The sequence below is a fragment of the Tupaia chinensis genome, unplaced genomic scaffold (genome assembly GCF_000334495.1).
Source record: "Tupaia chinensis unplaced genomic scaffold, TupChi_1.0 Scaffold000411_1, whole genome shotgun sequence".
NCBI classification, from domain to species: domain Eukaryota; kingdom Metazoa; phylum Chordata; class Mammalia; order Scandentia; family Tupaiidae; genus Tupaia; species Tupaia belangeri.
Window position 1 is genome coordinate 156,889 of NW_006159916.1, and position 26,099 is coordinate 182,987.

The 26,099-nt window shown below is 45.1% G+C and overlaps 2 protein-coding genes across 7 annotated transcripts in view; both read left to right on the forward strand.

The window, feature by feature from the left end:
- WFDC8 (WAP four-disulfide core domain 8) overlaps positions 1-6,017 on the forward strand; it is a 25,686-nt gene extending 19,669 nt beyond the window's left edge. Inside the window, exons 4-7 of one of the 2 annotated variants that reach the window (XM_006154494.2) lie at positions 312-479; positions 2,771-2,911; positions 4,723-4,863; positions 5,920-6,017. In XM_006154494.2, coding sequence (XP_006154556.1) covers positions 312-479; positions 2,771-2,911; positions 4,723-4,862 — 449 coding nt within the window. In that variant the 3' untranslated portion in view covers position 4,863; positions 5,920-6,017. The remainder of the gene's footprint in view (positions 1-311; positions 480-2,770; positions 2,912-4,722; positions 4,864-5,919) is intronic. The other variant, XM_006154493.2, reaches the window with a different exon arrangement.
- Positions 6,018-8,875: 2,858 nt separating this feature from the next.
- On the forward strand, positions 8,876-24,990 carry LOC102476503 (eppin). 5 transcript variants are annotated; one of them, XM_006154503.3, is made up of 6 exons: positions 8,876-9,373; positions 10,842-10,973; positions 13,827-13,994; positions 20,748-20,879; positions 23,201-23,368; positions 24,154-24,985. In XM_006154503.3, the coding sequence occupies exons 1-6, from the start codon at positions 9,244-9,246 to the stop codon at positions 24,177-24,179; spliced, it is 756 nt and encodes a 251-aa protein (XP_006154565.1). In that variant the 5' UTR covers positions 8,876-9,243; the 3' UTR covers positions 24,180-24,985. The 5 variants fall into 5 exon arrangements, 4 of the variants coding, with proteins under 4 accessions (XP_006154565.1, XP_027629989.1, XP_006154563.1 ...); XM_027774188.1 differs by lacking the exons at positions 20,748-20,879; positions 23,201-23,368; positions 24,154-24,985 and adding an exon at positions 15,808-16,117 and having other exon boundaries at positions 8,960-9,373; XM_006154501.3 differs by lacking the exons at positions 20,748-20,879; positions 23,201-23,368; positions 24,154-24,985 and adding an exon at positions 15,805-16,117 and having other exon boundaries at positions 8,961-9,373.
- The last annotated feature ends 1,109 nt before the right edge of the window (positions 24,991-26,099 follow it).

The following is a 26,099-nucleotide window of genomic DNA, read 5'->3' on the forward strand; positions in this document are numbered from 1 at the left end:
ATAAATAAATAAATAAATAAATAAATAAATAGTAAAAAATTAAATAAATAATTCTTATTAAAAAAATAAGTCACCTCCAACCTATCGTCATGTGGTCTTCGTAACAACAGTGAGGAAGGGGCGCTCAGGGGCATTGTACAACGGGGCGTTTTAGCAGGAAAGCTTAGGCTGTAACTTAGGCCTTTTTCCCCCTGTGGCTTTTTCTATGACTTGGATGATAATAACCCTAAACTATGACAAAGACTGGGGGCTTGACCACTTCCTTTTTTCTCTGACCTTTATGTTCTTCCTTCCTTGCCTCCTGCCCTCAGAACCCTGCATGCTCCCCTCTGATCAGGGAAACTGTACGGATAGGTTGGAGCGCTATTACTACGACTCTCAATGGCAGTTCTGCCTTACCTTTATGTATACGGGCTGTCATGGGAACTCCAACAACTTCTTCAGCAGGGACGACTGCCTGAAGGCCTGCTCATTAGCCGGTGAGTCCCATGCCCCTGACAGTCTGAGGTCCTAGCTGATCTAGAAGTAGTGTACCAGTGTGACTACAGGCTCAGGTTTTGGGGTTAAAACCTTCATTGTGTCAAGCCTTAACTGTCATTCACTGGCTAGGAGGCCTTGGGCCAGCTGCCTGCTTTTATTATTTTCAGGTTTTTTTCTATAAATGGAGATTTTAATAGTATTTACCCAATGAAGTTATTGGGCCCAAACATGATACAGTAAACATGAAGTGTTAATAGATTTTGGTCAATAGAACATGAGAGGCAGGTCTACACCCTTGGAGGAAGGTGTTTTCTCATTGACCTTTGGAGCATCACTCTGAGCACTCACCCAAGAATGAAGCTTAACTCAGCTCTGGAACCCCACAGAGTATGTGTAGACACTGAAAGTGGAGAGGAGGGTGGGGAGAGATTGAACACTGGATTAACTCCTCAGTGTGATGATGGTCATCAGTAATGCTGGGAAACAGTGTCTCAGAGACCTTACAAGTCAAATGATCTGGATTGAAATCCTACTCTTCTTCCATACCACACGTTTCTTCACCTTTTTGAGTTTTGGCTCCGCCCTAGGTAATATTGGGAAAATAGCAAACGCCTCATTGAATTGCTGGTAGATTGCATGTGATCAAAGACATAAAAACTGGTGGCTGTCCAGTGGTAATGGGCTCCCTGAATGGTAACAGTTGAGATGGTGACCCTTGATCTTCAAAATGCAATACTGTGTGATTTATAAAGCAGTATTGCCATTTCGACCTTGCATTCTGTAAGACAGGCTGAAACGACCCATCACCCCACTTTACAGATGAGGAAGTAGAGCCAGAGAGGTAGCTGGTTGCCCAAGAACCCACAGTAGGTCAGGAGTAAAGTTGGAATTTTAATTCCGTTGGCCCGGTGAGCCCAAATGGCCAAGGTAATCCTGTGGCCTGATTTGATGAAACTAAGACCACAGTTTTTCCTCGGAAATGCCAAGAATCATGGTGTTGTGAAAAAGGCCATGGTGCTTGTTCCCTGAAGCCATCAGGAGGAAGAGGTCAGGGAAATGGGCTTGAGCTGGCCTGTGGGAAATTTAGGTTGGGACTCAGAGGTTTTCTGACAATACCTCTGAGAGGCAAATACACAGTAGTCTGAATCTGACTTGGGGAAGAAGTGGTAAAATAGAAAAGAAACAATTTCTGCCCTCACAGAATTTGCAATCAGATGAGGATGATGGGAGATATGAACAACATTTGAAAAATTGATTGAAAGACCACTTATGTACTAAAAAACCACAACACTGTGGTTCCAGCCTGAATTTGACGTCTAAACTTTACTGTCTACTCTACAACCCCACCTGGCTCTCACAAACACTTCACACTTAACTTGTCTAAAACTGAATCTTTTCTTTTTATTCTCCCACCTTAAATCTACTCTATCCATAATTCTGCCCATCTTGATGGAAAAAACTTATGAATCACACATGATGCCTTTTTCAATTGCCATTCATTAAGTGATAAATTCTTTTAGTAGTCTTGAAACTTGACCTACCTTCTTACCACCTCCACAGCTGCCACTCTGAGAGTCATATTCTCATGTGAATTACTGCCATGGCCTCCGAGAAGGTCTCCTTGCTTCTATTGCTTTCTTTAAGAAAAAAGTGAGTCAGATCATGTCCTCTTGTGAGGACACTGCGATGACTCTCCATGTCATTTGGTGTGAAACCACTCCCCTAAAATGGCTTACCTGGATTTAGGCACATTTTGCACACTCACTTCTGTTTTATTTATTTTGAGAGATTTTTGCTCACTGGAGAGACAGAGACAGAGATACAGAAAGTAAGAAATCACCCCTCAGGGGTGATGGCCATGCCTCAATCCCTTCTCCATTCTCCTCATAGGATTTTGGGCATGCATGCACATGTGCCTGGTGTGAGTTTCAAGTCAGTGGGTCTGGGACTTGAACCATAGACAACTATGTGGGAGTCCAACTCTTTAACCACTATTCCTCTTGCTGGCCCCTCCCATTTTATAAAGGAGGACAGTGAAACCACTTATTAAGTGGAAGGACTGGGACTTTACCTTGGGGCTTCAGATTCCAAGTCAGAGCTTTTTCTACTGTAATAAATTTCATAATATAATGAGGTATTTTATTCCTCCACCACCTACTTGGAATGAACATGATAAGGAGATAGACAAATTACAGAAAGAGATACCAGCTTCAAAGAGAAAGAAGGATTGTTTTGCAAGGTGGCAGGATTGAATGGCATTTGTAGAAACTCACATCTGCTCTCGTTTTAGTCAAGAAGGGACAGTGCCCACGCTTCCCTTACAAGTTCCGTATGGAGTGTCCATTTAAGTGTAAGAGTGACATCGATTGCCCTGGAAGACAAAAATGTTGTGACTCCAAGTGTGGCTTTGTTTGCTCCGTGGCCTGGATAGGTAAGGTTTGGGAATCCACCTCAAAGTCTAAAGAACATCTGCCGAGAATGCCATGCTGGTCTGTGGGATGGGGTAGGGAAGTGTCTGGAATCTCAGATCCTCCTTGGGACACCTCTACCCTCCCCCTTTTAGAGGTTTTTGCCTTAGAGCACGTGCACTCACTGGACAGAGAGACTGACACAGCGAGAGGGAAAGTGAGAAATCAGCCCCCAGGAGGATGGCCATGCCGGCCGCAATCCCATCTCCTCCATTCTCCTTCTGGTATCTTGGACACACACACACCTGGCATGATTTTCAAGCCACTGGGTCCAGGACTCAAACCACAATCAACCACGTGGGAGTCAGTGATCAGCGATGTAACTGCTACGACAGCTGCTGGTCCCCCTTTTCCCCTTTTGATACCCAATCCATGTTCTCATGTTGCCTTAATGACCTCTGTAGACTACTGAGCTGTTATTTAAAGCCAATCATACATGATGTCATTCCCCATTCTTCCCCGAGAAAACATTATTTTTAGACTCTCATTCTGCAGCAACCTGCAAGGTGACAATATCTATGAAATCATTTTGAAAAATTCAAAACCATTAGATGTATTCCTAGTAAACCCTCATTTCTACTCAGAACTTCAGAGCGTGTGCATCACACTCACACTCTGCAAGGTGGGGTGGAAAAAGGTTGGGAGCCAATGCTGTTGGAGTAGAAGTCAGCTCTCCAGCCTCCAAGGCTCGTGCTCATTCCTCGTTCCTCCACGTAGGACCAGGGTTTGTCAATACTCTGAGATACAGCACAGAATTGGGGCACGTGTCAAAGGCTTTCGGCTGATTCCCACTTTTCTACTGGCTTTCTGTGTGACCTGGGAAACTCACTTCCTCCAAGAGGTCTTTAATTCCTATGATTTATAACCCAAGGAAGTTCTGGGTCCTCTTGAATGTTTCTTTTACTTCTGATACTCGGAATTGTATAGAACAAATCTATTTATTCTGTAAGAGGCAGGCAGGAATCTGTCATATTGTCCAAATCCGAGCTGGCAAGACTATTTATTTTCAGTTTTTGTTGCAGGGTGCATGCACTCACTCGAGAGAGAGCAGAAAGATAGAGGGAAAGTGAAAAAAAAAGAGAGAGGGAGAGCATGAGAAAGCATTTTCTCATTTTGTGACATGGGGGTTGGCCATGCCATAATCCTTTCCCTCCATTCTTCTCTGGGGGTCTTGGGCACACACACTCATGTGCCCAGTGTGTTTTTCCAAGCTACCAGGTCCAGGACTTGAACTGTGCTCTTGGTTATGTGAGATCCAGCTGCCTTAACCACCACACACCCTGGTTGGTCTGGCAAGACTCTTTTAATGCTCCTTAACTTATCAGACATAGAAAGCTGATATTCTGCTCTCTGTACTCTATTAATGTGTGTGGGGAGGAGCTAAGAAACTTAGAATAAAACCTTGTTTGGGGTTTCCAAGATGCTTTAAATTTGTCTCAAATTGTGACCAAACATTTCAAGACAAAATGTCTTATTTTAGAGACCAGCAGTTGGTGTAATGGCTATGTCGCTGGACTCCCATGTAGTTGACCGCAGTTCAAGTCCCGGACCCGGTGGCTAAAACTCACGCCGGGAGCGTGTGCGTGCGTGCCCAAGATCCCGAGAGGAGAATGGAGGAGAAGGGATTGTGGCGTGGCCATCCCCCCTGGGGGTGATTTCTTGCTTTCTGTCTCTCTGTCTCTCTCTTTGTCTTTCTGGTGAGCGCATGCGCCCTACAGCAAAAACCTCTCCAATAAATAAATAAATAAATAATGTCTTATTTTACCCCATAAAGTCAAAACAGGTGTGTGCCCACGTAAGCCCTTGGTATGTGTCAAGATTGATAAACCCAAGTGCCTGCAGGATTATGATTGTCCATTGCTGGAGAAGTGCTGCTCACGCTGTGGGCTGAAATGCCTGGACCCCAGAAGCTGAAGTAAGTGGAAAACAGGGTCATCAAAATCATGAATTATGAGTAGATCATAAAAAGCTCTGTGTTTTGTCTTGTATACAACTACCTTGCCAAATTACTATTATTTAAAAGAAGTATTTATTAATTGTATTTTTTATTATTATTATTTAATTTGCTATAGGGCATGTGCACTCACTAGAGAGAGACAGAGAGACAGAGAGAGAGAGAGAGAGGGAAAGTGAGAAAGCAAGTCACCAGGTCTGTGACTCAAACCATAGTTGACCATGTGGGAATCCAGTGCCTTAATCACCATGCCACCTACTGGTCCTTGCCTTGCTAAATTAGTAAGTACAGTTTGAGTATTCGTTATCTGAAATGCTTGGGACCAGAAGTGTTTTGGATTTCAGTTTTTATTTTTTTTTCAGATTTTGGAATGTTTGCATATACGTAATGAGATATGGATGTTTCATTTGAAAGGAACCCAAATCTAAGCACAGAATTTCTATATGTGTCATATATGTGTTATACACATAGCCTGAATGTAATTTTTTCTAAGAGAAAAATTTTTACCATGGGGTGCATGTACTCGCTGGAGAGACTGAAGGAGACAGAGAGTCAAAGCAAGAAATCACCCCTCTCAGGGGGGATGGCCCCGCCATAATCCCTTCTCTTCCGTTCTCTCAGGATCTTGGGCATGCATGCACATGCACCTGGCAAGTTTTAAGTTGCTGGATCTGGGATTCGAATCATGGTCGACTATGTAGGAGTTCAGCAATGTAACCATTATGCTATCTGCTGGTCCCACCTGAATGTAATTTTATACAATCTTTTTCATGGAGACCTGTCACATGAAGTCAGGTGTGGAGTTCTCCACTTGTGATGCCATGACGTTGCTCAAAAAGATTTTGGAGCATATTTGGATTTCAGATTTTTGGATTAGTGATGCTCAACCTGTGTAAAAATATTTCATGAGGTTATTTTGATTTTATATATAACCATACCATCTGAAAAGGATGATAAATGTGACTTTTCTTTTTCCAACTTTATGACTTTGTTTCTTTGTGTTCTTATCTTACGTAGAACCTCCAAAATAATGTTGAAAATAAAGACAATGGCATCTATTTCTGTCTAGTTCCTTATTTTGAAGTCAATGGCTCCTGCTGGATTAAAAAGACGTTGTCCTTGGATTGGGAGTAAAAAAGTTTTGTTACATGGAGGTTATTTCCTTTATGTGTTTTTTCCCTTTTCATTTATAGTTGCCACTGAAAAATCACTGCTCAATTTTTTCAAACACCTCTTAACATCTAATCATAATGATTTTTCTCTTCTAATTTGTTAACATATTATTATATTTTAATATATTGAACCATCCTTGCATTCTTAGAATATCTTTTATCACACTGGGAGTATACTTGTATTAATTCAGTGTTGGTTCTTTCCACAAATGGTTCATTTAGAATTTACACACACACACACACACACACACACACACACACACACACACTTTCCTATCCATCAACATACTTATGCATTATTTCTACACTCATCGCTCCTCTATTCATTTACCACTGCACCCCTATACCTGCCCTTCCAACAACTTCCATCAGTAGGCTTATCCATTCCATCATTAACCTATTCTATTTTTTTAAGAGAGGTTTTTATTATAAGGTCCAAGCACTCATTAGAGAGACAGAGAGATAGAAAGCAAGAAATCACCCTCCAGGGGGATGGCCACACCACAATCTCTTCTCCATTCTCCTCTTAGGATTTTGGGCATGCATGCACACACACCCAGTGTGAGTTTTAAGCCACGGGTTCTGGGATTTGAACTGTGGTTGACTACGTGGGAGTCCAGCAAAGTAACCATTATACCATCTGCTGGTTCCTAACCTATTCTTACATTCAGTCCAATCAATGTCTTTACCCAGCCATTCATTCACTCATCCGTTATCCATGCTTTTCTCACCCATCCTTCTTACCAGTCATCCAATTATCTTCCCATTCACTACTCTATCAGCCATCTGTCCACCCACCTATATACCTATCTATCCATACAACTACCAATTCTCTCACCTAACTTCTTATCCAGCAGGCTCTACTGAGTGTTTATTCTGGGCTTATTCGTGTTCAAAAACGCAGACTGTTTGATGGAGCCCAAACAAACACAACTGAGTAATAGTTACGGGGACAGAGAACAACACAGAAAGCCAGTCACAGGCAGGCAGCTCGTGTGACAGGTCTTGGTCTAATGAAGAAGCTGGAGTTGCCAGATAGGCACCAGTCTGCCTTGGTTAACCCTGCATTTAAAGTGTAAAGTTGGTGATAAAATAGAAGTGGGACTGAAGCAGAGGAGACAAGGGAAAGGAGGGGCCTGGACCCAGGTGGGTCCTTCCCCAAGAAGTTAGGTGAGAGAAAGGGACATAGTTATGACTTTTTCCAGGTCTCCAAGATGTACATTTCATTTTGTCTGCTGGAAAGTAAGATCTTTGGATGAAATAAGGTCAGACAGAATGGGATAGAACAGCCAGAAAGAGTTCATTGCCTTTAGACTCACCATTCCCCTCTACCTTCAACTCCACAATAAAATACTACATCTATACAAATATTAGAAGATCCCCTAGCGACCTCCGGCAAGAACTTATATACTCTTTTTACCCTCTGGAGGGCAAGTGTGTTCACCAAAGAGAGACAGAGACAGAGGGAGAGGGAGAAAGCACCTCCCATGGGGAATGGTCACTCTTCAATCCATTCACTTCCCTTTCTCCCTCCTTTAGGGATTTTGAGCATGAACACACATGCACCCTGAGTTTCTCAAGCTGCCAGATTTGGGACTTGAACCGAGTAGTCAGCCATATGTGATCTGCCTCCCTCAAGCACCAGGCCATGGAGCTGGCCCAGAACTTATATACTCTTAACTTTATCTCTGACATTCACTTGCTAGGTGATATTTAGTTAGCATCCTAACTTCTCTGGGCCTTATGAATCCTATCTGTAAAATGAAGAAATGGGGCTTGATGGACCCTCAGAGTTTTTCCACCTAAATGTCCCAGATTTTCACTCTCTCCTGGGCTGGGTGTGGGAGAATACCGGAAGTGGAATAAGAGGAATAGCATCGCTTATGACATTTTGGTTGTATGTAGTTTTTGTGAGATCTTCCTTAAGTGAGTTGGTGAAGTTGGTGGGATGGAAATTACCATGGTGGTTTTTGTCTGTGATCCTAAATTTCATGTCTCATTGATTTTGTGATAGTCACTGATGATAAAGCTGGCTTTGTCTGGATCTTTTCTGTCCTATAGGACAATTTGGAAGACAAAGCTTGGCTCGAAAGGACAACAGGTAGGGAAGAAAATGGTACCTATGCAGACAATATTTACTTTTTGAAGGGTGTCTCTCCCCCTACCAGGACTTATTGACTGTAGTGTGGATCCTTGGCTGCAGGAAAAGTGCCCAAGTACCTTATAGTACCCTCTTCCCAGCTCATTCCTAACCCAGTTAGAATCCAGCACTTCTACTATGGCTACTGGACACAGTTAGATGTAGTCTCTCAGGCAAGTTCTCTACTTCACAGTTCCTCTTCAGACAATGAAGAGTTTGCATAGAATGACAAGACACTCCCTATAATCTCTGACATTTCCTCCTGCCTGCAAAACAGCACAGCATTGGACCAGCAGATGGCATAGAGTTTAAGGTGCTGACTGTGGTTCGAGTCCTGGACCCAGAGGCTTGAAACTCATCCCGGATATGTGTGCGTGTGTGCCCGAAGTCCTGAGAGGAGAATGAAGGAGAAAGGATTGCAGCGTGGCCATCCCGTCTGGGGAGTGATTTCTTGCTATCTCTCTGTCTCTGTCTCTCCCATGAGCACACACACCCTCTAGCAAAAATGTATGTTAAAAAACACACACACACACACACAACACAACATTGACAAACATTATCTGAAGACTCTCTTAATCAGCCTGGTTCCTTTCCAGCACCTCAGTGTGTAGCAACATCTTAACTCTTTGGCCTTAGTCAAATAACGTGGGTGATCCAAAATGAAGATAAAAGAAAACATGATGGGAAGAAACCGTGGGAGAGGTAGAAAGGAACACGGAGACCACAGGAGATGCAAGGACAAGGAGAAAAAGTTAGACGTAAGCACAAGGGACAAGAGAAACAAAGAGAAATCGGGAGATCAACAGAGATATATTGTTGGAGTTTACCACAGCCCAGGCGGTTAAGGACCAGGATCCATCCAATATGAGACCCTTCCCCCAGAGTTGTGAGCTGGAGATGACAGTCCTGTTTGTGACCTCAGGAACTTGGTGTTCCCAGCAAGAAAGGAAGTGACTGGCGTGTCTCCAGTTCTCACATCTGAGGGCCTGACTGAGGGAATAGGCTAGGCTAAGCCAGACAGACATTTCCATGTTCTGGAACCACCAGACAGGCCAGTTTCTCTTCAGAATGGAATCTTCTGGACTTCTGAGCATCGTGGTGTTATCCATTCTCTTGGTGAATGTCCAGGGACCCGGCCTGAGTGACTGGTTCTTCCCCAGTAAGTATTGGACCTTTCCCTGGAGAGAAATCTGCTGGGAGGAAGGAACAAGGAATAATTCCTTAGATCCAGGTTGCTGTCCCCGGTCTTAGCCCTGGCCTTGGGTTGGGAGAAGCGGGAGATATTTGGAAGATCCCTTGTATGACTGCAGGAAGCCTGACTTAGGCAATCCCCACGTCCAGTCCCTTTGAAGTGGAGGGTCTTTCTTGTGAGGTGGGGAAGAATCACAGGATCTAGCATTTGTGGGAAGGGCTATAGGAGTCTGGGAAACCTAAGGGGTGTCCCCTTGACCCCACAAGACAGACGAACACACTTTTCATGGGAAATCCTCTCTATCTTCTTCTGATTCTTTCAAAAGTAGTTCTATAAAGAGTCCCTACACCCTCAGGAAGTCAGACTTGGTGAATTCAAATCATGGTAGCCATGTAACCTTGGTCAAGTTATTTAAATTCTATTTGCTTCAGTTTCTTTATCTGTAAAATGGGGGTATTGATAGAAATGACCTCATAGCATTATTATGGGGATTAAATGAGATAATATATTTAAAACACTTTGAAAGAAAAACATATCCTAAGTACTTAACAAATGTTAGTTAATATGAGGGGACCAGCAGGTGGCGTGGTGGTTAAAGTGCTGGACACTCCCACATGACTGACCATGGTTTGAGTCCTGGACCTGGTGGTTTACTTTCTCACTTTATCTTTCTCTCTCTCTCTCCCAGTGTCTCTCTCTGGTCAAATTAAAATAAATGAATGAATAAATAAAATTTTTAAAAAGTTAGTTAATATGACTAGAGATTTATTTTTGTCTCACTTCTTTTTCACAACTCTGTAAAGGCCAAAGACTTTTACAGATGAGGGGAGGGTAAGTGGCAGACCAAGAGTTAGAATTCAAGACCAAATTCAACTTCAGGGTGAGTGATATTTAATAACTGTATAATATCGCCCCCAAGAGGAACTCCCAAATACTGACTCCTCAATGAGGCTAAAATGACGGATCAGCTTAAACCAGTAGTTCTCAATGGGATGATTTTTATTTTGAAGGAACATTTGCAATGTCTGGAGACAATTGGGTTGTTACAATTGAGGGGTGCCGTGGCACCTCATGGGTAAAGGCCTAGAGTGTTGCTAATGTTCTCCAGGGCACAGGGCATCTCCCCTTTCCTCAGCAAAGAGTTATCCAGCCCAAATGTCTCTATTGGTTGAAAAACTGTGCTTTAGAGGGGCTGGGCTGGGCTGGGCTGGGGCGGGGTGGGACTAGGGGTGAGTAAGAAGGTCGAGAGTGAGGTGTGGTCAGGAGGGAGAAGGAAGCACACAGGGAACCCTGGGGAAAGGACCCCCTGGGGCAAACAAAGTGAAAACGAACTCCCCTGGTCCCTGCTCCTTGCTCCTATAGTGTCTCTTAGGTCTGAAGACGGGGCAGGAACAAAGGCTGGGCCTGTGACCACAGCGTATGACTTTTTCCCTAGGGAAATGCCCTCAAATCAGAGGGAAATGTGAATTCAGAGAAAGAGATGTGTGTACATATGACAGACAATGCCCGGACAACAGGAAGTGCTGCTTCTTCAGCTGTGGGAAAAAATGCATAGACCTCCGTCAAGGTACTACCCAGACCTCGGGATAACTGACCCCTCGACCCATGCCCTCACCTTCTTGCCTTGGGTGGCGTCTTCCTGTGGCTCATGGAGGGCTGGTCTCTTGGTGGGCTTTAGAGATCTGGTATTTGAGTCATTACTTCCCCTAACATGGTGTGCACGACAGTAGAATCCTCGTCCTATCAGCTGATGTCTGGACCTCAATTTCCCCAAACAACAGGGGCAGGGGTGAGATTGAATCAGGTGGTTTCTTGGTTACTTGGCTACTTTTTTTTTTTTAAAGAATTATTTTATTTAACTTTATTTATTTATCCACTTTTTTTATTTTAATTTTAATTTGACCAGAGAGAGAGAGAGACAGAGAGAGAAAGTGAGAAAGCAAGCCACCAGGTTCAGGACTTGAACCATAGTCACGCAGGTGGGAATTCAGCGTGTTTAACCACCACACCATCTGCTGGCCCCACTTGGCTACTTTTTGTTCCTGAGTTTCTGATTTCCTGGGTGACCAGTTGTCCTCACTTATACCAACATTGTTGCTGCAAGTGAGAAATTAAACAATTTATGTGTCCTAGCTTTTTGCTCCAAATTAACCACCACTCTGCCTATATGTCCAGATTCATACCGGGAGATTTCCCCGACCACTCCAGCCAAGAGGGTTTTTTCTTTGCTGCTGCAATCTCAAATCCAGGCCTATGTCCTCAGGTTTAAAACAGACCATCAAAGATTCATTTGTTTATTTAACAGATATTTACTGAGTGCCTCTGAGGCCCCCTAATAGGAGTTGACTCGCTCAGTGTGGTCAGGGAGGTTGGGAAAGGCTTCCCTGAGAAAGGAAACCTGGAATTGCATTTTAAAGGATAGGCAATATTTCAGGAAAAATGGGGGTGGAAGGGCTTTCCAGGCAGAGGGAATAGCATGTGCAAAACACTCAGTGTTTATCCTAGGGCAGCTTGAAAGCCAAATAGCACGAGCAAGCACAAGGAAAAGAGCTCCTAGGCAGATGGGGAGCAAGTGACTTAGGTCTGGTGGTCCGTGTTAAAATGCATTTCAAGTTTTTTGCCACCAAATAAACTTGTACTTTGATTCTGTATTTCTACAAACTCTTTAAGTCATCTTGTAGAGCTTATCTTACCAGCTTGGCTTTGAGATCCAGCAGCTCCTTCTCTCTGGTTGTTAGCACAAAGGAGTGATTGGAGAGGCTAAAATGGGAAGCAGGAGGATCAATTCGAGGTTGTCTCAACAGTCCAGATGTAAGTCACTGAGGCTTAAAAAGAGAGAGAGAGAGAGAGAGAGAGAGAGAGCGTCTTGATGCCTCAACCCTCTAGCTTACAGTAGTTTTTGCCATCGGGTAGGTGCCACCATGCCCATTTAATTGGACTAATCTGCAGTGTATTCATGCTGAGAAAATTTATTTTGTGTTGTAAAGATTACAGTGATTAGGGAACCAGCAGTTAGTGTAATGGCTATGTCGCTGGACTCCCACGTAGTCGACCGCGGTTCGCGTCCTGGACCCGGTGGCTTAAAACTCACGCCGGGCGCATGTGTGCGAGTGCTCAAGATCCTGAGAAGAGAATGGAGGAGAAGGGATTGCGGCGTGACCATCCCCCCTGGGGGGTGGTTTCTCGCTTTCTGTCTCTCTGTCTCTTTCTGTCTCGCACACGCCCTATAGCGAAAAAAAAAAAAAAAAGATTACAGTGATTAGAGTGGTAGTCAGGGCACTGGACTCCCACATGGCCGACTGCGGTTCCAGTCCTGGACCTGGCGGTTTGCTTTCTCACTTCCCCATACCCCATCTCTCTTTGAGTCTATAGCAAGTTAAATAATAATAAATAAATAAATAGTAAAATGTGTAATTTTTTAAAAAAAGATTACAGTGATTAAATGTAGTTGAAAATAAATAGCAGTAAATAAAAAAGTTAAAAATCTTAAATTTAAAAAAAAAAGACTGACAGGGAGCTATGAGGCAGTACAAATCAACTTAACTGTTCAACTTAAGGACTTAATTGCTTATCTGTGAAGAGTTGCCTTCATGGAACCCATAGTTTAACTGGGGCCTATATTCGTGTGTTTGGCCTGCAGTAGCAAAATGTCACAGACTGGGTGGTTTAAGCAATAGAAATGTATTGTCACACTGTCCCGCAGGCTGGGGTCCAAGATCATGGTGTCAGCAGGGCTGCTCATGCCTGTCTACCTGCTTCTGGTGGCTTGCTGGCAATCTTTGACATTATCTGGCTTATAGATATATCAGCCTAATCTCTGCCTCCTTTTTTTTTTTTTTTTTTTAGAGATTTTTGCTATAGAGTGCATGAACTCACCAGAGAGACAGAGGGAGACAGAGAGAGAGAAAGCGAGAAATCATCCCCTGGGGGGAAGGCCACGCTGCAATCCCTTCTCCTCCATTCTCCTCTCAAGATCTTGGGCATGTGTACACACATGCCCAACGTGAGTTTCAAGCCTCTGGGTCCAGGACATGAACCACAGTCAACCATATGGGAGTCCAGTGACTTAACCATTATGCCATCTGCTGGTCCCTGATCTCTGCCTTCCTATGCGGGTGGTGTTCTCCCTGTGTGTATGTCTCTGTCCGAATCTACCCTTTTTATAAAGACATTTGTCAGAGTGGATTAGGGCACCACTCTACTCCAGGGTGATCTCATCTTTGCTAATTACAGCCCTGTCTCCAGGGACATAAACCTTGACTCTGGGATCTTGCAAAGGTGTGCAATACATCATTGGAGTTGGGGTAGGTGGAAAGGAGTTTCCTGATTTTAGCTACGGTGGTGGCCAGGGGGAAGAAGAACAGCTCTTTTTATCCCAGGCTGGGCACTCGGAGTTCTCAACTCTGGATTCTCTCTGCAGATGTATGCAACATGCCGAAAGAATCGGGCCCCTGTATGGCTTATTTCCGTCGTTGGTGGTACAATAAAGAAAATAAAACCTGCTCCACCTTCATCTATGGTGGCTGCCAGGGAAACAATAACAACTTCCAATCCCAAACTGTCTGCCAGAGCATCTGCCCCCAGAAACGTGAGTCCAGGCCCCAGGCTCCCATCCTCACTAGGGCCGTGCTGGGAGATTAGGGGGATGGCTGGTCTGTTCCAAGAGAGCAATGTTCTTGGCAGACCTGGTGTTGACAGATCCAGCTCCAGTCTGGAGGTAAGAATGTACCCCGCAGAGGGGTAGACAGAGTGGGGATTGAGGATGGAAGGGCATGGAACTGAATCAAAGCTGGTAAGTATGAGAGTAGTTAGGAGGGATTGAGGGAGGATGCGGAGTGGTGAAATCTCAGAGACCAGCTGCAGAATGGCATAGGACATAGGACATCCAGCCTAGCGCTGGATGCATTGACCAACCAACCCTTCCAGGCCATCGGTTTCCTTATATCACAGCTTTAAACCAAAGAATTACTTATTTAATTTTATTAATGACTATTTTTAAATATTTCCCCTGGGGGGAAGGCCACGCTGCAATCCCTTCTCCTCCATTCTCCTCTCAAGATCTTGGGCATGTGTACACACATGCCCAACGTGAGTTTCAAGCCTCTGGGTCCAGGACATGAACCACAGTCAACCAAATGGGAGTCCAGTGACTTAACCATTATGCCATCTGCTGGTCCTTGATCTCTGCCTTCCTATGCGGGTGGTGTTCTCCCTGTGTGTATGTCTCTGTCCGAATCTACCCTTTTTATAAAGACATTTGTCAGAGTGGATTAGGGCACCACTCTACTCCAGGGTGATCTCATCTTTGCTAATTACAGCCCTGTCTCCAGGGACATAAACCTTGACTCTGGGATCTTGCAAAGGTGTGCAATACATCATTGGAGTTGGGGTAGGTGGAAAGGAGTTTCCTGATTTTAGCTACGGTGGTGGCCAGGGGGAAGAAGAACAGCTCTTTTTATCCCAGGCTGGGCACTCGGAGTTCTCAACTCTGGATTCTCTCTGCAGATGTATGCAACATGCCGAAAGAATCGGGCCCCTGTATGGCTTATTTCCGTCGTTGGTGGTACAATAAAGAAAATAAAACCTGCTCCACCTTCATCTATGGTGGCTGCCAGGGAAACAATAACAACTTCCAATCCCAAACTGTCTGCCAGAGCATCTGCCCCCAGAAACGTGAGTCCAGGCCCCAGGCTCCCATCCTCACTAGGGCCGTGCTGGGAGATTAGGGGGATGGCTGGTCTGTTCCAAGAGAGCAATGTTCTTGGCAGACCTGGTGTTGACAGATCCAGCTCCAGTCTGGAGGTAAGAATGTACCCCGCAGAGGGGTAGACAGAGTGGGGATTGAGGATGGAAGGGCATGGAACTGAATCAAAGCTGGTAAGTATGAGAGTAGTTAGGAGGGATTGAGGGAGGATGCGGAGTGGTGAAATCTCAGAGACCAGCTGCAGAATGGCATAGGACATAGGACATCCAGCCTAGCGCTGGATGCATTGACCAACCAACCCTTCCAGGCCATCGGTTTCCTTATATCACAGCTTTAAACCAAAGAATTACTTATTTAATTTTATTAATGACTATTTTTAAATATTTGCTATAGGGCACGTGCACTCACCAGAGAGGGTGAGGGGAGTAAGAAAGCAAGCCGTCAAGCCTGGGACTTGAACCATGGTCTACTATGTGTGAGTCCAGCATCTTAACCACCATGCCCCCTGTTGACCCCGATATGGGCTGGCTTTTTTGCCAGCGACCTACTCCCATTCATTTCTCCACGAAGGAGACAGGTAGCTGCCCAAAGCAAATCTACTTTCTTTTCATCTCCTCCTTTGAAAGACAAAAATGTCAAGTTGTAAAGCAAAGCCGAACCCAAGGTTCTCAGCTAGTCCTGTCTCCTATCACAGCAGGTGCCTCTTCCTGAATGGATAAGGACACCCTGAAGTGACCGGTGTTTGGCTCCTGCTCTGAGGCTCTGTGTACCCGACCGACTGATGCTCCGGCTTGGCTCGCACTGTTCTGCTCACAGTGTCCCAAGGCCTCAGCTCTTCTCCAAACTGAACTCCACATCTGTCTCCCCTTCTTCCAACGCCACCTCTTTTCTTACATTCTTCCATTTGGATCTCATTTTTATGTCTCATTCTGTTAACTCTGAGTTCTGGAGCTCCTGGTGCAAACCTGTGTAGCTCCCAATTTTTCTGAATAAAGTGCTTCATTTAATCCTGTGCCTCTGAGACTGAGTAATTTATGTCTGTTTGGCACCTTATGCTTTCCGGAGAGGAAGAGATCATAGAGGCTCGAAGTGACCTGTTCAGGGAGTCAGGACAATCAGAACCTTGAGAGTTGAGAGCTCCCGGGATATTGCCAGCCTCCTCTGTTCTTTCAAAACAATTGTAAAACTTGGAGAAGTTTTTGTTATAGGGTGTGTGCACTCACCAGACAGACAGAGACAGAGAGACAGAAAACGAGAAATCATTCCCCAGGGGGGATGGCCACACCACAATCCTTTCTCCTCCATTCTCCCCTCGGGATCTTGGGGATGCATGCACACTCGCCCGGCGTCAGTTTAAGCCACTAGGTCCAGGACTTGAACTACGGTTGACTACATGGGAGTCCAGTGACATAGCCATTATGCCATCTGCTGGTCCCTGTAAAACCTTTCTAAGGCAAAGGCCCACAGACATTGGTATAGTTTGAGTCTCCCAGACACTGACCCTGGGACAAGGGGATGAGTCCAGGTAGTGTATCTGAGATATCTCCCAAGAAGTACGAGGTGGGGTGTGGGGAGAGGGATTCAGGGATGAGAGAGTTGAGTGTGAGCTGGTCCCCACACTGGGACACTCAGGCTCAACCCCACCAGGGGCCTTCCAAGGAACCATCTAAAACGTGCCACTGTCTCCAGTGATGGGGAAGCTGAGGTGCTGACCAGCTGATTCCCGTTTCTCACCGAATGCCTGGCTATTACATCTCTTGCTCTTCCTGACTGTTCTGCAGGCAAGCTGAGCAAGCGCCCAGGGAACCAGAGAAAAAGCACAGCAGAGGAGTAAGAACCCCGATGCTTGTGGTGGGAGGCTGTCTGGGTGCACTGGATGTTACTCAGTCATACAAAGGAATGACACGTGAATACAAGCAATCTGTGGAAGAACCTAGAACATGGTGCATCAGAGAAAGAAATCAGGCAGGAGAGGTCACATGCGGTGTGATTCCATTCAGAGGAAATGCCTGAAATTGGTGAATCATAAAGATGGCAAGTAGATTAGTGGTTGCCAGGAGTTAGAATGGATTGGGGGGAAACAGGAAATGACTGCTCACGGGTACAGGGTTTTTGTTGGCAGTGACAAAATACTTGGGAACTAACTAACAGAGGTGGTGGTTGCACACGTGGTGAATGTACTAAGAAGCCACATTTTTTACATAATGTGAATTCTACCTCAGTTTTAGAAAAGATGGATTAAAGAAGAACAAGGTGGCGGTGCAATGGTAATGAACCCTCATGGGGGAAGTCCTGTGTTCTCATCCTGGGACCTTTTTAAAGAATTTGCTATATGGCGTATGCACTCACTGGAGAGTGTGAGGAGAAAGAGAGAGGGAAAAGTAAGAAAGTACCCCTAGGGAGATTGGCCATACCACAAGCCCCTCCTCTTCCTTTTTCTCTCAGGACTTTGAGCACACATGCACACGTGCCTGGTATGTTTCTCAATCCACCAGGTCTGGGACTCAAACTGACTACTTGGGTTCCAGCTGTCTTAACCTCCACACCACTGGCTGGCTCTGGGATCCTTCTTTGCACAGTGGGTGTGCAGGCTGGGACTGGGGAGGATCGTGGTGTAAAGACCCTGTGGGTGGTAATAGGGAGATGTGTGCCTGCTTTTCTCTCATATCCTCTCTGTCTTTTCTCTCTCTACCTTAATAGAAGAAATAAATTAAAAAAAAAAACTCTAAAAAGGATGGATTAAGAAAAAAAATGATGCACTGGAACTGTCTCTTGAAACTACAGGTAAAATCCGAGGGGGGTGGGGAATATGCTGGAGTTGGCCATAGTGGTCCCTACTGCAGTCTACCCCATGCTTTGCTCAGAGTTACTCAGGCCCCAGAGTTCACTTCTACTGATTGTCTGAGATATTCTCTGGGCCCTGCTGCTGCAGCTGTCTTTGAAGCCATCTACCTCTGGCACCTACCTCTCTTCTAATCTGTATCTCATGTCAAAGCTCATTGCTAGCTCTATTTCCAAAATACTGAGACCTGGACAGACACTTTCTGAAGATTTGGTTCAACCTGGAATCAACCGATCTCCTCCCTGACATCCCACTTGTAACAACAGCATAAGAGGAGGGGTTGACCAAAAGGAAACAAGAAAGAGAAGGATACAAGGGCAGGAAGAAAGAGACCCAGACCAAGAGTGACTCATTGAAAAAGAGAAAGATAGGCACAGGATGAGAGATTAAAGAGGCACGGAGAGGAGAAAAAGAAACAGAAAGATCAAAGTTAAACTGAGATATTCTCTGGGCCCTGCTGCTGCAGCTGTCTTTGAAGCCATCTACCTCTGGCACCTACCTCTCTTCTAATCTGTATCTCATGTCAAAGCTCATTGCTAGCTCTATTTCCAAAATACTGAGACCTGGACAGACACTTTCTGAAGATTTGGTTCAACCTGGAATCAACCGATCTCCTCCCTGACATCCCACTTGTAACAACAGCATAAGAGGAGGGGTTGACCAAAAGGAAACAAGAAAGAGAAGGATACAAGGGCAGGAAGAAAGAGACCCAGACCAAGAGTGACTCATTGAAAAAGAGAAAGATAGGCACAGGATGAGAGATTAAAGAGGCACGGAGAGGAGAAAAAGAAACAGAAAGATCAAAGTTTAAAAAAAAAAAAAAAGACAGGCCAGGAAAAGAGTAAAACTAGAAAGAAAGAAGAGAACTAGGATTATTTGGCCCCCAAAACACCGCCTAGGAAAGGGAAGGCTCTGGAATTGAAGGATCCCTTCTTCTAAGAAAATCTGGAAAGCCCCAGACAAAATGTGCCCCCTCTCCCTGTAGACCAGAGAGCCGGAAGGAGCCTCAGATTGGGGATTAAGAGCTGTCTGTCAAGAGTCCCTCCCCCAAGGTTGGTATTACAGGTGTCAGCTAGTAGTGCTGATGACCTCAGGAACTCGGTGTTCCCCAGGACCAACGAGAGGGAGGGTAGCTGGCTCGTCTCCCGTGCCATCTTCTGAAGTGCAGGGCTGCGTCAGGAAAGCCAGGTTCAGAGGCAGAAGCTGCTGAGCAGCAGTTCCTAGTTCTGGTGCCACCGGTCAGGCCAGCGCTTCCTAAAATGAGACTGTTGGGACTTCTGCCAATCCTGGTACCGTTCATCCTGCTGGGGGGTGTCCTGAAAGCTGGGCTGGTTGAGGGGTTCTTTATCAGTAAGTATGGGGTCCTCGATCTTGTGATGGAGAATGGGAACGTGACGGGGAGATCAAGAAGAGCAAAGTCACAGAGGAGCAATGCTTTCCCCCGTTTAGCCCAGGATCCTGGGGGGAAGGGGGAGTTATTTGGAGTCATTTTCCCAGACCCTTCCTCTCAGTAAGATGCCTTTGGTGAGTGCAGGAACCTGAGACCATGGCTACTGACTCCTCACTGCTACTTCCAAGAGTTCTTCCTGAAGGTGCCAGGACTTTGAGCTCATGGAATGTTGTGAGGGAACTGGGAAGCCTACAGGGCTTTCTTGTAAGGAGGACAGTCCACTTTCCTTAGCACTGGCCCCATCCTTTTCCAGGCGTCCCATTGAGCACACTTAGAGTTTCTCTACACCCACACTCCATTGAGGACCACTACCTTAGCGGTAAAAATGTGGTCTCCATGAGTTCTTTGGAATAGTGAAATATGATGACCCATACGTAGCAACTAAAATAAACTGAGCACCTAAAATGCTATGGTTGAAAGTGAATACCCAGGAGCTACAACTGCAGCAGGTTCAAAGTCTGGCTCTACTCCTTAGTCCATATGACTACGTTCACATAATTTCTCTGTCTGCAGTGTCTTCTGTTTATAAAATGTGAATATTGAGAGGACTAAGCTTATTAGTAGAGTTGTAATGGGCATTAAGGAGAAAAGGCCAGAAATATGGTAAATGCTTCATTGATATTCACTATCATTTTGCCCCAAGCAACTAGACAATTTTTTTTTAAAGAGAAATTTTTTTGCTATAGGGCATGTGTGCTTGCCAAAGACAAAGAGAGACAGAGAGAGAAAGTGAAAAATCCCGCCCCGGGGGATGGCCATGCCACAATCCCTTCTACTCCATTCTCCTCTCTGGATTTTGGGCTTTCATGAACATGTCCCTGGCATGAGTTTGAAGCCACTGGGTCTGAGACTTGAACTACAGTCAGCCATGTAGGAGTCCAGTGCCTTAACTACTATGCCACCTGCTGGCCCCAACAATGGGTTTTCAAAGTTTGTTGCATTAGTCTTTAAATTGACCCTGTAGGCAAATGAGGAAATCAAGGCACCTGCCATGCCAAGGGCTGGACAGGATTGTAAAGCCCAGTCATCCGACTCCAGAAGTGGAGATCATGATCACTGACCGCTGCAGCGAGACCGCGGGGCCAGGGGAGGACAGCGTCCTCCCTGGAATCTTACAGGTGGTGGAGGCAAGGGATGGTTGGGCTAAGGAATTATATGGTGAGTTTTTATTGGGTCAGAGATGTGGTCTGTTGTGAAGTTTCTGAGCCCCCCCAAGAATCCCTATCTTTTGGGGACAGGTGAAGTGAAAACACGCTTCTGAAACTCTGCAGGGGTTCCCCAGGCCTGGGAAAGGAGAACACTGGCCTCTTTAAGGCTCAAGGGACTATCCCTTCCCTCCCCCTAGAAACGTGTCCCAGAATCAGAGTAAAATGCGAAGTTGAAGAAAGAAACCATTGTACGAAGCACAGACATTGCCCAGGCAAGATGAAGTGCTGCCTGTTCAGCTGTGGAAAGAAATGTTTAGACCTCGGAACAGGTAACTCACAGACATTACTATGAGAGTAATGGGCATTGAGGAGGAAAGGCCAAGAGCATGGTACATGCTTCGCTGACAGTAGTCACTGTGTTAGTCACCCTTGGAATTACCGCAGGCCTGTACCTCCCACTCCTGCCTCCAGCATCACCCTGGTTGATGGCAGGTCTCTGACCAAGAGTCTGGGTACGTCTTGGACTTGGTACACTTCATGTCAGGGCTGGACCTGGCGACATGGGTTTCATTTCATTCTTGTCCCTGTTTTGGAATGTGATGTGAGAAATACAGTGTTTCCATTTTGGGCCTCGGTTTCTCCATACATAACATAGGTGTGGCTATTGGACCACATGGTCTCTTGGCTACTCTTTGGTGATCCTTTGAGATGCCAACTGGCCACTGAAGTCCCATCAAATGCTGCGATGGTTTCAGGGTATATGGTTTCTATGGGAGACAGGTGTATGACCTGTATTTTCTGGCTTTGTTGTCTGGGCCTCTCTGTCTATGTAAACCAAGATGCCTTCATTCCCTGACCACCTGGATCTCCTATGCTCTTTCCTCTCACACGTCACTGGACTCTAAAGAAGACCGTCAAGGACAAGTCACCCATTTACTCATTTAGTGACTATTTACTGGTGGTGGCTTCACTCACTTATTGTGGCCAGGGAATTCAGGAAAGGGTTTTATGAAAAAGGGATCTATGGTTTAAGATCCAAAAAATGGGGCCAGCAGGGGGCATGGTGGTTAAGGTGCTGGACTCCCACACATGGCCAACCATGGTTCAAGTCCCAGACCTGGTGGCTTGCTTTCTCACTCTCTCTCTGGTGAGCACATGTGCCCTGTAGCATATTAAAAAATAATAATAATAAATAAAATTTAACCAATAAATAATTTGTAAAGAGGTCTAAAAGATGGGCAAGACACAGGTAAAAATGGGAAGGAAAAGCCTTCCAGGCACAGGAGACAGCATGTGCAAGGTCTGTAATACAAGGTGGTGTGCTCCAGAAAGGCCAGAGAGCGAGAGTGAGCCCGAGTGTGTAAGAGCTAGGAAAGTCCAAGCTGGTCTGGGCAGGAGGGTTCAAGGGTCTGCTCTTGATCCCAAGATGATTTGCATTCAAATCCTTCCTATCTATGTGATCCCAGGAAATGTACTTGGCCTCTCCAAGCCTCAGTTTCTTCATCTGCATAATGAGAACTTAATGAGGACCTCCTTCATAAGATTAAATGTTAACATATGTCAAACACTAAGAAAAGCAGACACTGTAATAAGTATTGTAATTGTTTTGCTGTGCTTCTAACTGAGAGGTTCTAAAGAGTTCTAGTCATGGCTCACAGCACTATGGGCAAAGCAGTTGCTCAACAAATGCTTCTATAAGGTCAGGACACATTATTTGGGGGGGGACAGAGGGTTAATTGTGGACTGTCTGGAAGCATCTGCTCTGTGCCAGATCATCTGCTAGAAACTGCTGTACAAAATGATAAGACACAATCCCCACCCTTGAAAATGTCACATTCCGATGGAATGAGAAAAGTATAAGCAAATGAAAATATAGAAGTGATAAACACAAGTGCAAAGTTGAGAAGCAATAAAGAAAAGCAATTGGTAAAGGCTAGAGCCAGGAAAAACATCAGGAAGAGTTCATGTCTGGGAAGGGTTGCAAAGAATGAATAGGCGTGCACCTAGTTAGCAAAAGAGAGAGGGACATTCCAGGCATGTGCAATGACATGGAGGGATGGAAGAATGTGATATTTTTAGAGCATGAAGTTCAAAAGTGTGTGTGTGGTGGGGGAGATTAGGGAGACAAAATTGGAGAGGAGGAGGACACGAATTCTGAAGTCCTGGGTTTTGGTAGAACTTTATCTTGAGCCCGGTAAGATGTCACTCTGAAAACCAATGTAGAAGAGATTGAAGTCTTGGAGATCATCTGTTGGTCTTTTGTGACAGTCCTAGCAAAAGATGATAATGCTTGAATCAAGAGAGTGGCAGAAAGAAAGTAAAGGGTGGCCGTATAAAAGGCAAAATCAGCAAGACTTAACTGTTCAGGTGTTGGGAGGCATAGTCAAGGGGGTGCGTGGGCTCACATCTGCTTCTTAAAACAGTCCCATAAGAGAACCAGGATAAGATTCTGTATTCTTGTCTTCCACATGAAGATGCCAAGACCAGAGAGATAGAGTGAGTGGTCCAGGTTCATACTGAGCTGAGAGCAGAGCCCTGAATCCCATTTGCCTATCACTGGAGACAAAGAGAGCAGTGGCTGGAGGAAAGGGGAGGGAGGGAGTTCTCCAGTCAGGCATCCAAACAGCTCTGCTCTGCAATCCCCCTACAGATGTATGCTCTTTGCCAAAGGAAGTTGGCCCCTGCCTGGCCTACCTTCCACGCTGGTGGTATGATAAAGAAACTGAGTCCTGTTCCAAATTCATCTATGGAGGCTGCCAAGGGAACAACAACAACTTTCAATCTGAAGCTATCTGCATGGTCACCTGCCAAAAAAGACGTAAGTTCCAGAGGTCTCATCTCCCATGCTCATCAGGGCCATGCTGAGAGGCTTGGGTGTTAGCTGGTCTGTTCTAAGACTGTAGTGGGTCTGGGGCTCATAGAACCAGTTCCAATCAGGAGGTCCTAAATGGTCAATCACAGTTTAAATCCCAGCCCCCAAAGGCTTGAAAAACACAGTGGGTGCATGCGTATACATGTCCCAAATCCTAAAGGCACAGAGAAATGGAGAAGAGATTGGAGGATACGTTCTTCCTCTCTCTCTCTACTTGTCTTCTGGCAAAAATGAATTAAATAAATAAGCAATAAAATGCACAGGTGAGAGTAGAAGTAGGTGAGAGTAGAAGGATGTTTTGGGAAGGGAGACAGAGGAAACAGAAGTGGTGGAATGATCCAGACAATGTTAGGAGGAGGCCCAGTAGCCCCAGCTTAGCACTGATACCTTCTCCAGCCTATCATTGAAGGCTTTTAATTCCTTCCGAACTTTTCATCACTTCTATTCTTTTATAAGGTGATTTATAGCTAGGACAACCACATATTTTACTGGATAACCCAAGACAATTTTGAGAGTGAAAGGGAATGCCATTAATGATTACGCTGGGACAACAGGCACAAACCGGGACTCTACTGGACAAACCAGAAGACGTGATCACTCAATAAGTCCCCCAGATTACACCACTTCTGTCTTGTCTTCCCCCCAAAAGATGTAAAAGTGATCCCATCTCTTTTTTCCCATTAACTGCAGGATTTTGTTCCTAAGGTGACCTTTCTTCTGCTATCTTGCAGACTCAAGTTCCTGGTTTCTTGGATAAGGAGGAGTGAGAACAACCTCCAGGACTGGGCTCATAACCCAGGGCTCCCTCTGCATGTGTTGACAGATGCTCCCACATTGGTTTCCACTGGCCACAATTCAGCTGCCAAGTCCTGACTGTTCCAAAAACTGAACCCCAGGGTTTGCTTACTCCCTTTCCTCCAATTCAGTTTCTCTTCATAGTGATCTGCATGCCTTGATCCCCTTCTCAGCATGAGACCCGCTCTCCTCAACTTCAGGGCCCCTATTTATTCCTATGAAGTCTCCAGTTCGCCTTGATAAATTGCTCTGTGAGGTCTCAGAAGCCAGGCTGAATTCCTCGCTTCTGCAGTATGCAGAGAGTCACATAGTTCACATCTCCCTATATGCAGGGATCTCTCACCCTTTTTTTTCATGGAGGAGAAAGACAAAGAGAAACAAAGGGAGTTAGAGAAGGAGAAGGAAAGAAAGAGGTAGGAATTTTTAACAGGACTTTATGGTTTTGTGAACCTCTTGCTCTGGCCTCTCAATTAGCCAGGATTACAGGCATGTGCTACTGTACCCAGCATGTTCAGGTTGGCCCAGAAACCTAACCTAGACCTCCCATGCAGCCTCCAGACTCCCAAGTGATGGCACTGTATGTGTGTCACCACAGACATGCTGCTTGCAGAAAGTCAGAGGTCATTTGGGTTTTCTGGTAACACCAAAAAGGTAGAGAGGAGTATGAAGATTCTGCAAGCTGAGAATTCTGGTGGCACTATTAGCCTGGTAAAATTATAAGATTCTTAAGAGGGACTGGCAGGTGGCATGGTGGTTAAGGTGCTGGACTCCCATACGGCTGACCGCTTTTCAGGTCCCAGGCCTGGTAGCTTGTTTTCTTACTTTCTCCCTCTCTCTCTGTTTCTGGTCAGATTAAAAAATAATAAATAAACAAATAAAATAAAATAAATCATCTCTTTTTTTTAAAAGATGCTTAAGAAGGATCCAGAACAGATCCACGTTTTGTATGGTCTAAACCTTATAAATTAGTGACTCCTTTAAAATATAAGCACAGGGGGACCAGCAGTTAGCGTAATGGCTATGTCACTGGACTCCCATGTAATTGACCACGGTTTGTGTCCCAGACCCGGTGGCTTAAAATTCACACTGAGTGTGTGTGCATGCGTGCCCAAGATCCTGAGAGGAGAATGGAGGAGAAGGGATTGCAGCATGGCCATCCCCCCCTGGGGGGTGATTTCTTGCTTTCTGTCTCTCTGTCTCTCTGGCAAGGCACGTGCCCTCTAGCAAAAACGTTTCCAAAAAAAGAAAAAAAAAATTAAGTACAGGGACCAGCAGATGGTGTAATTGTTACGTCACTGGACTCCCACGTAGTCAACATGGTTGAAATCCCAGACTCTGCAGCTTTGAACACGTTGGACATGTGTACGTGTGTGCCCACATATAAAATAATCATTAATTATAATAATAAAGGCTTAAGAAGTCTATTGCCAAAGTAAAATGATCTCTGCAGATGATATGATTATACTAACACTGGATATTGGAGTGCATGCGCCCAATGCCCACTGCAGGAAGAGCAATGAACCCAATTCTTTGTCTCATCGTCTTGAAGAATTAGAGACATGAACACAGAGAGGGGATAGAAAAGGAGAGTTTATTGAAAGATAGGAATACCTCCCAGGCAGGGAGTGGTCTGGGAAAATGGGTTGCCAACTTGAGGCTCTGACCAGGAATTTGGTCAGAGCTGGATTTGATCAGCTAGGAGGAACTTGTGCATGTATTCTGCTCTTGGTTGGGGTCACAAGCTAGATGGGTCTAGTTATTAGTGTCCTAATTTTGGAGTGGATACAGAGGTCATGAGACTCTCTTTGCTTAAAAGCTTTGGACCATAAAGATCATTATCTTCTTTTTTTTTTTTTGGAGAGGTTTTCGCTATAGGGCGCTT

Excerpts from the sequence above, each read along its gene's own strand:
- LOC102476503 (XM_006154503.3), top strand. The coding sequence starts at position 9,244 with ATGTTCTGGAACCACCAGACAGGCCAGTTTCTCTTCAGAATGGAATCT. Across the intron at positions 10,974-13,826 it reads ATGCATAGACCTCCGTCAAG|ATGTATGCAACATGCCGAAA; the intron begins GTACTACCCAGA and ends TTCTCTCTGCAG. Across the intron at positions 13,995-20,747 it reads GAGCATCTGCCCCCAGAAAC|AAACGTGTCCCAGAATCAGA; the intron begins GTGAGTCCAGGC and ends CCCTCCCCCTAG.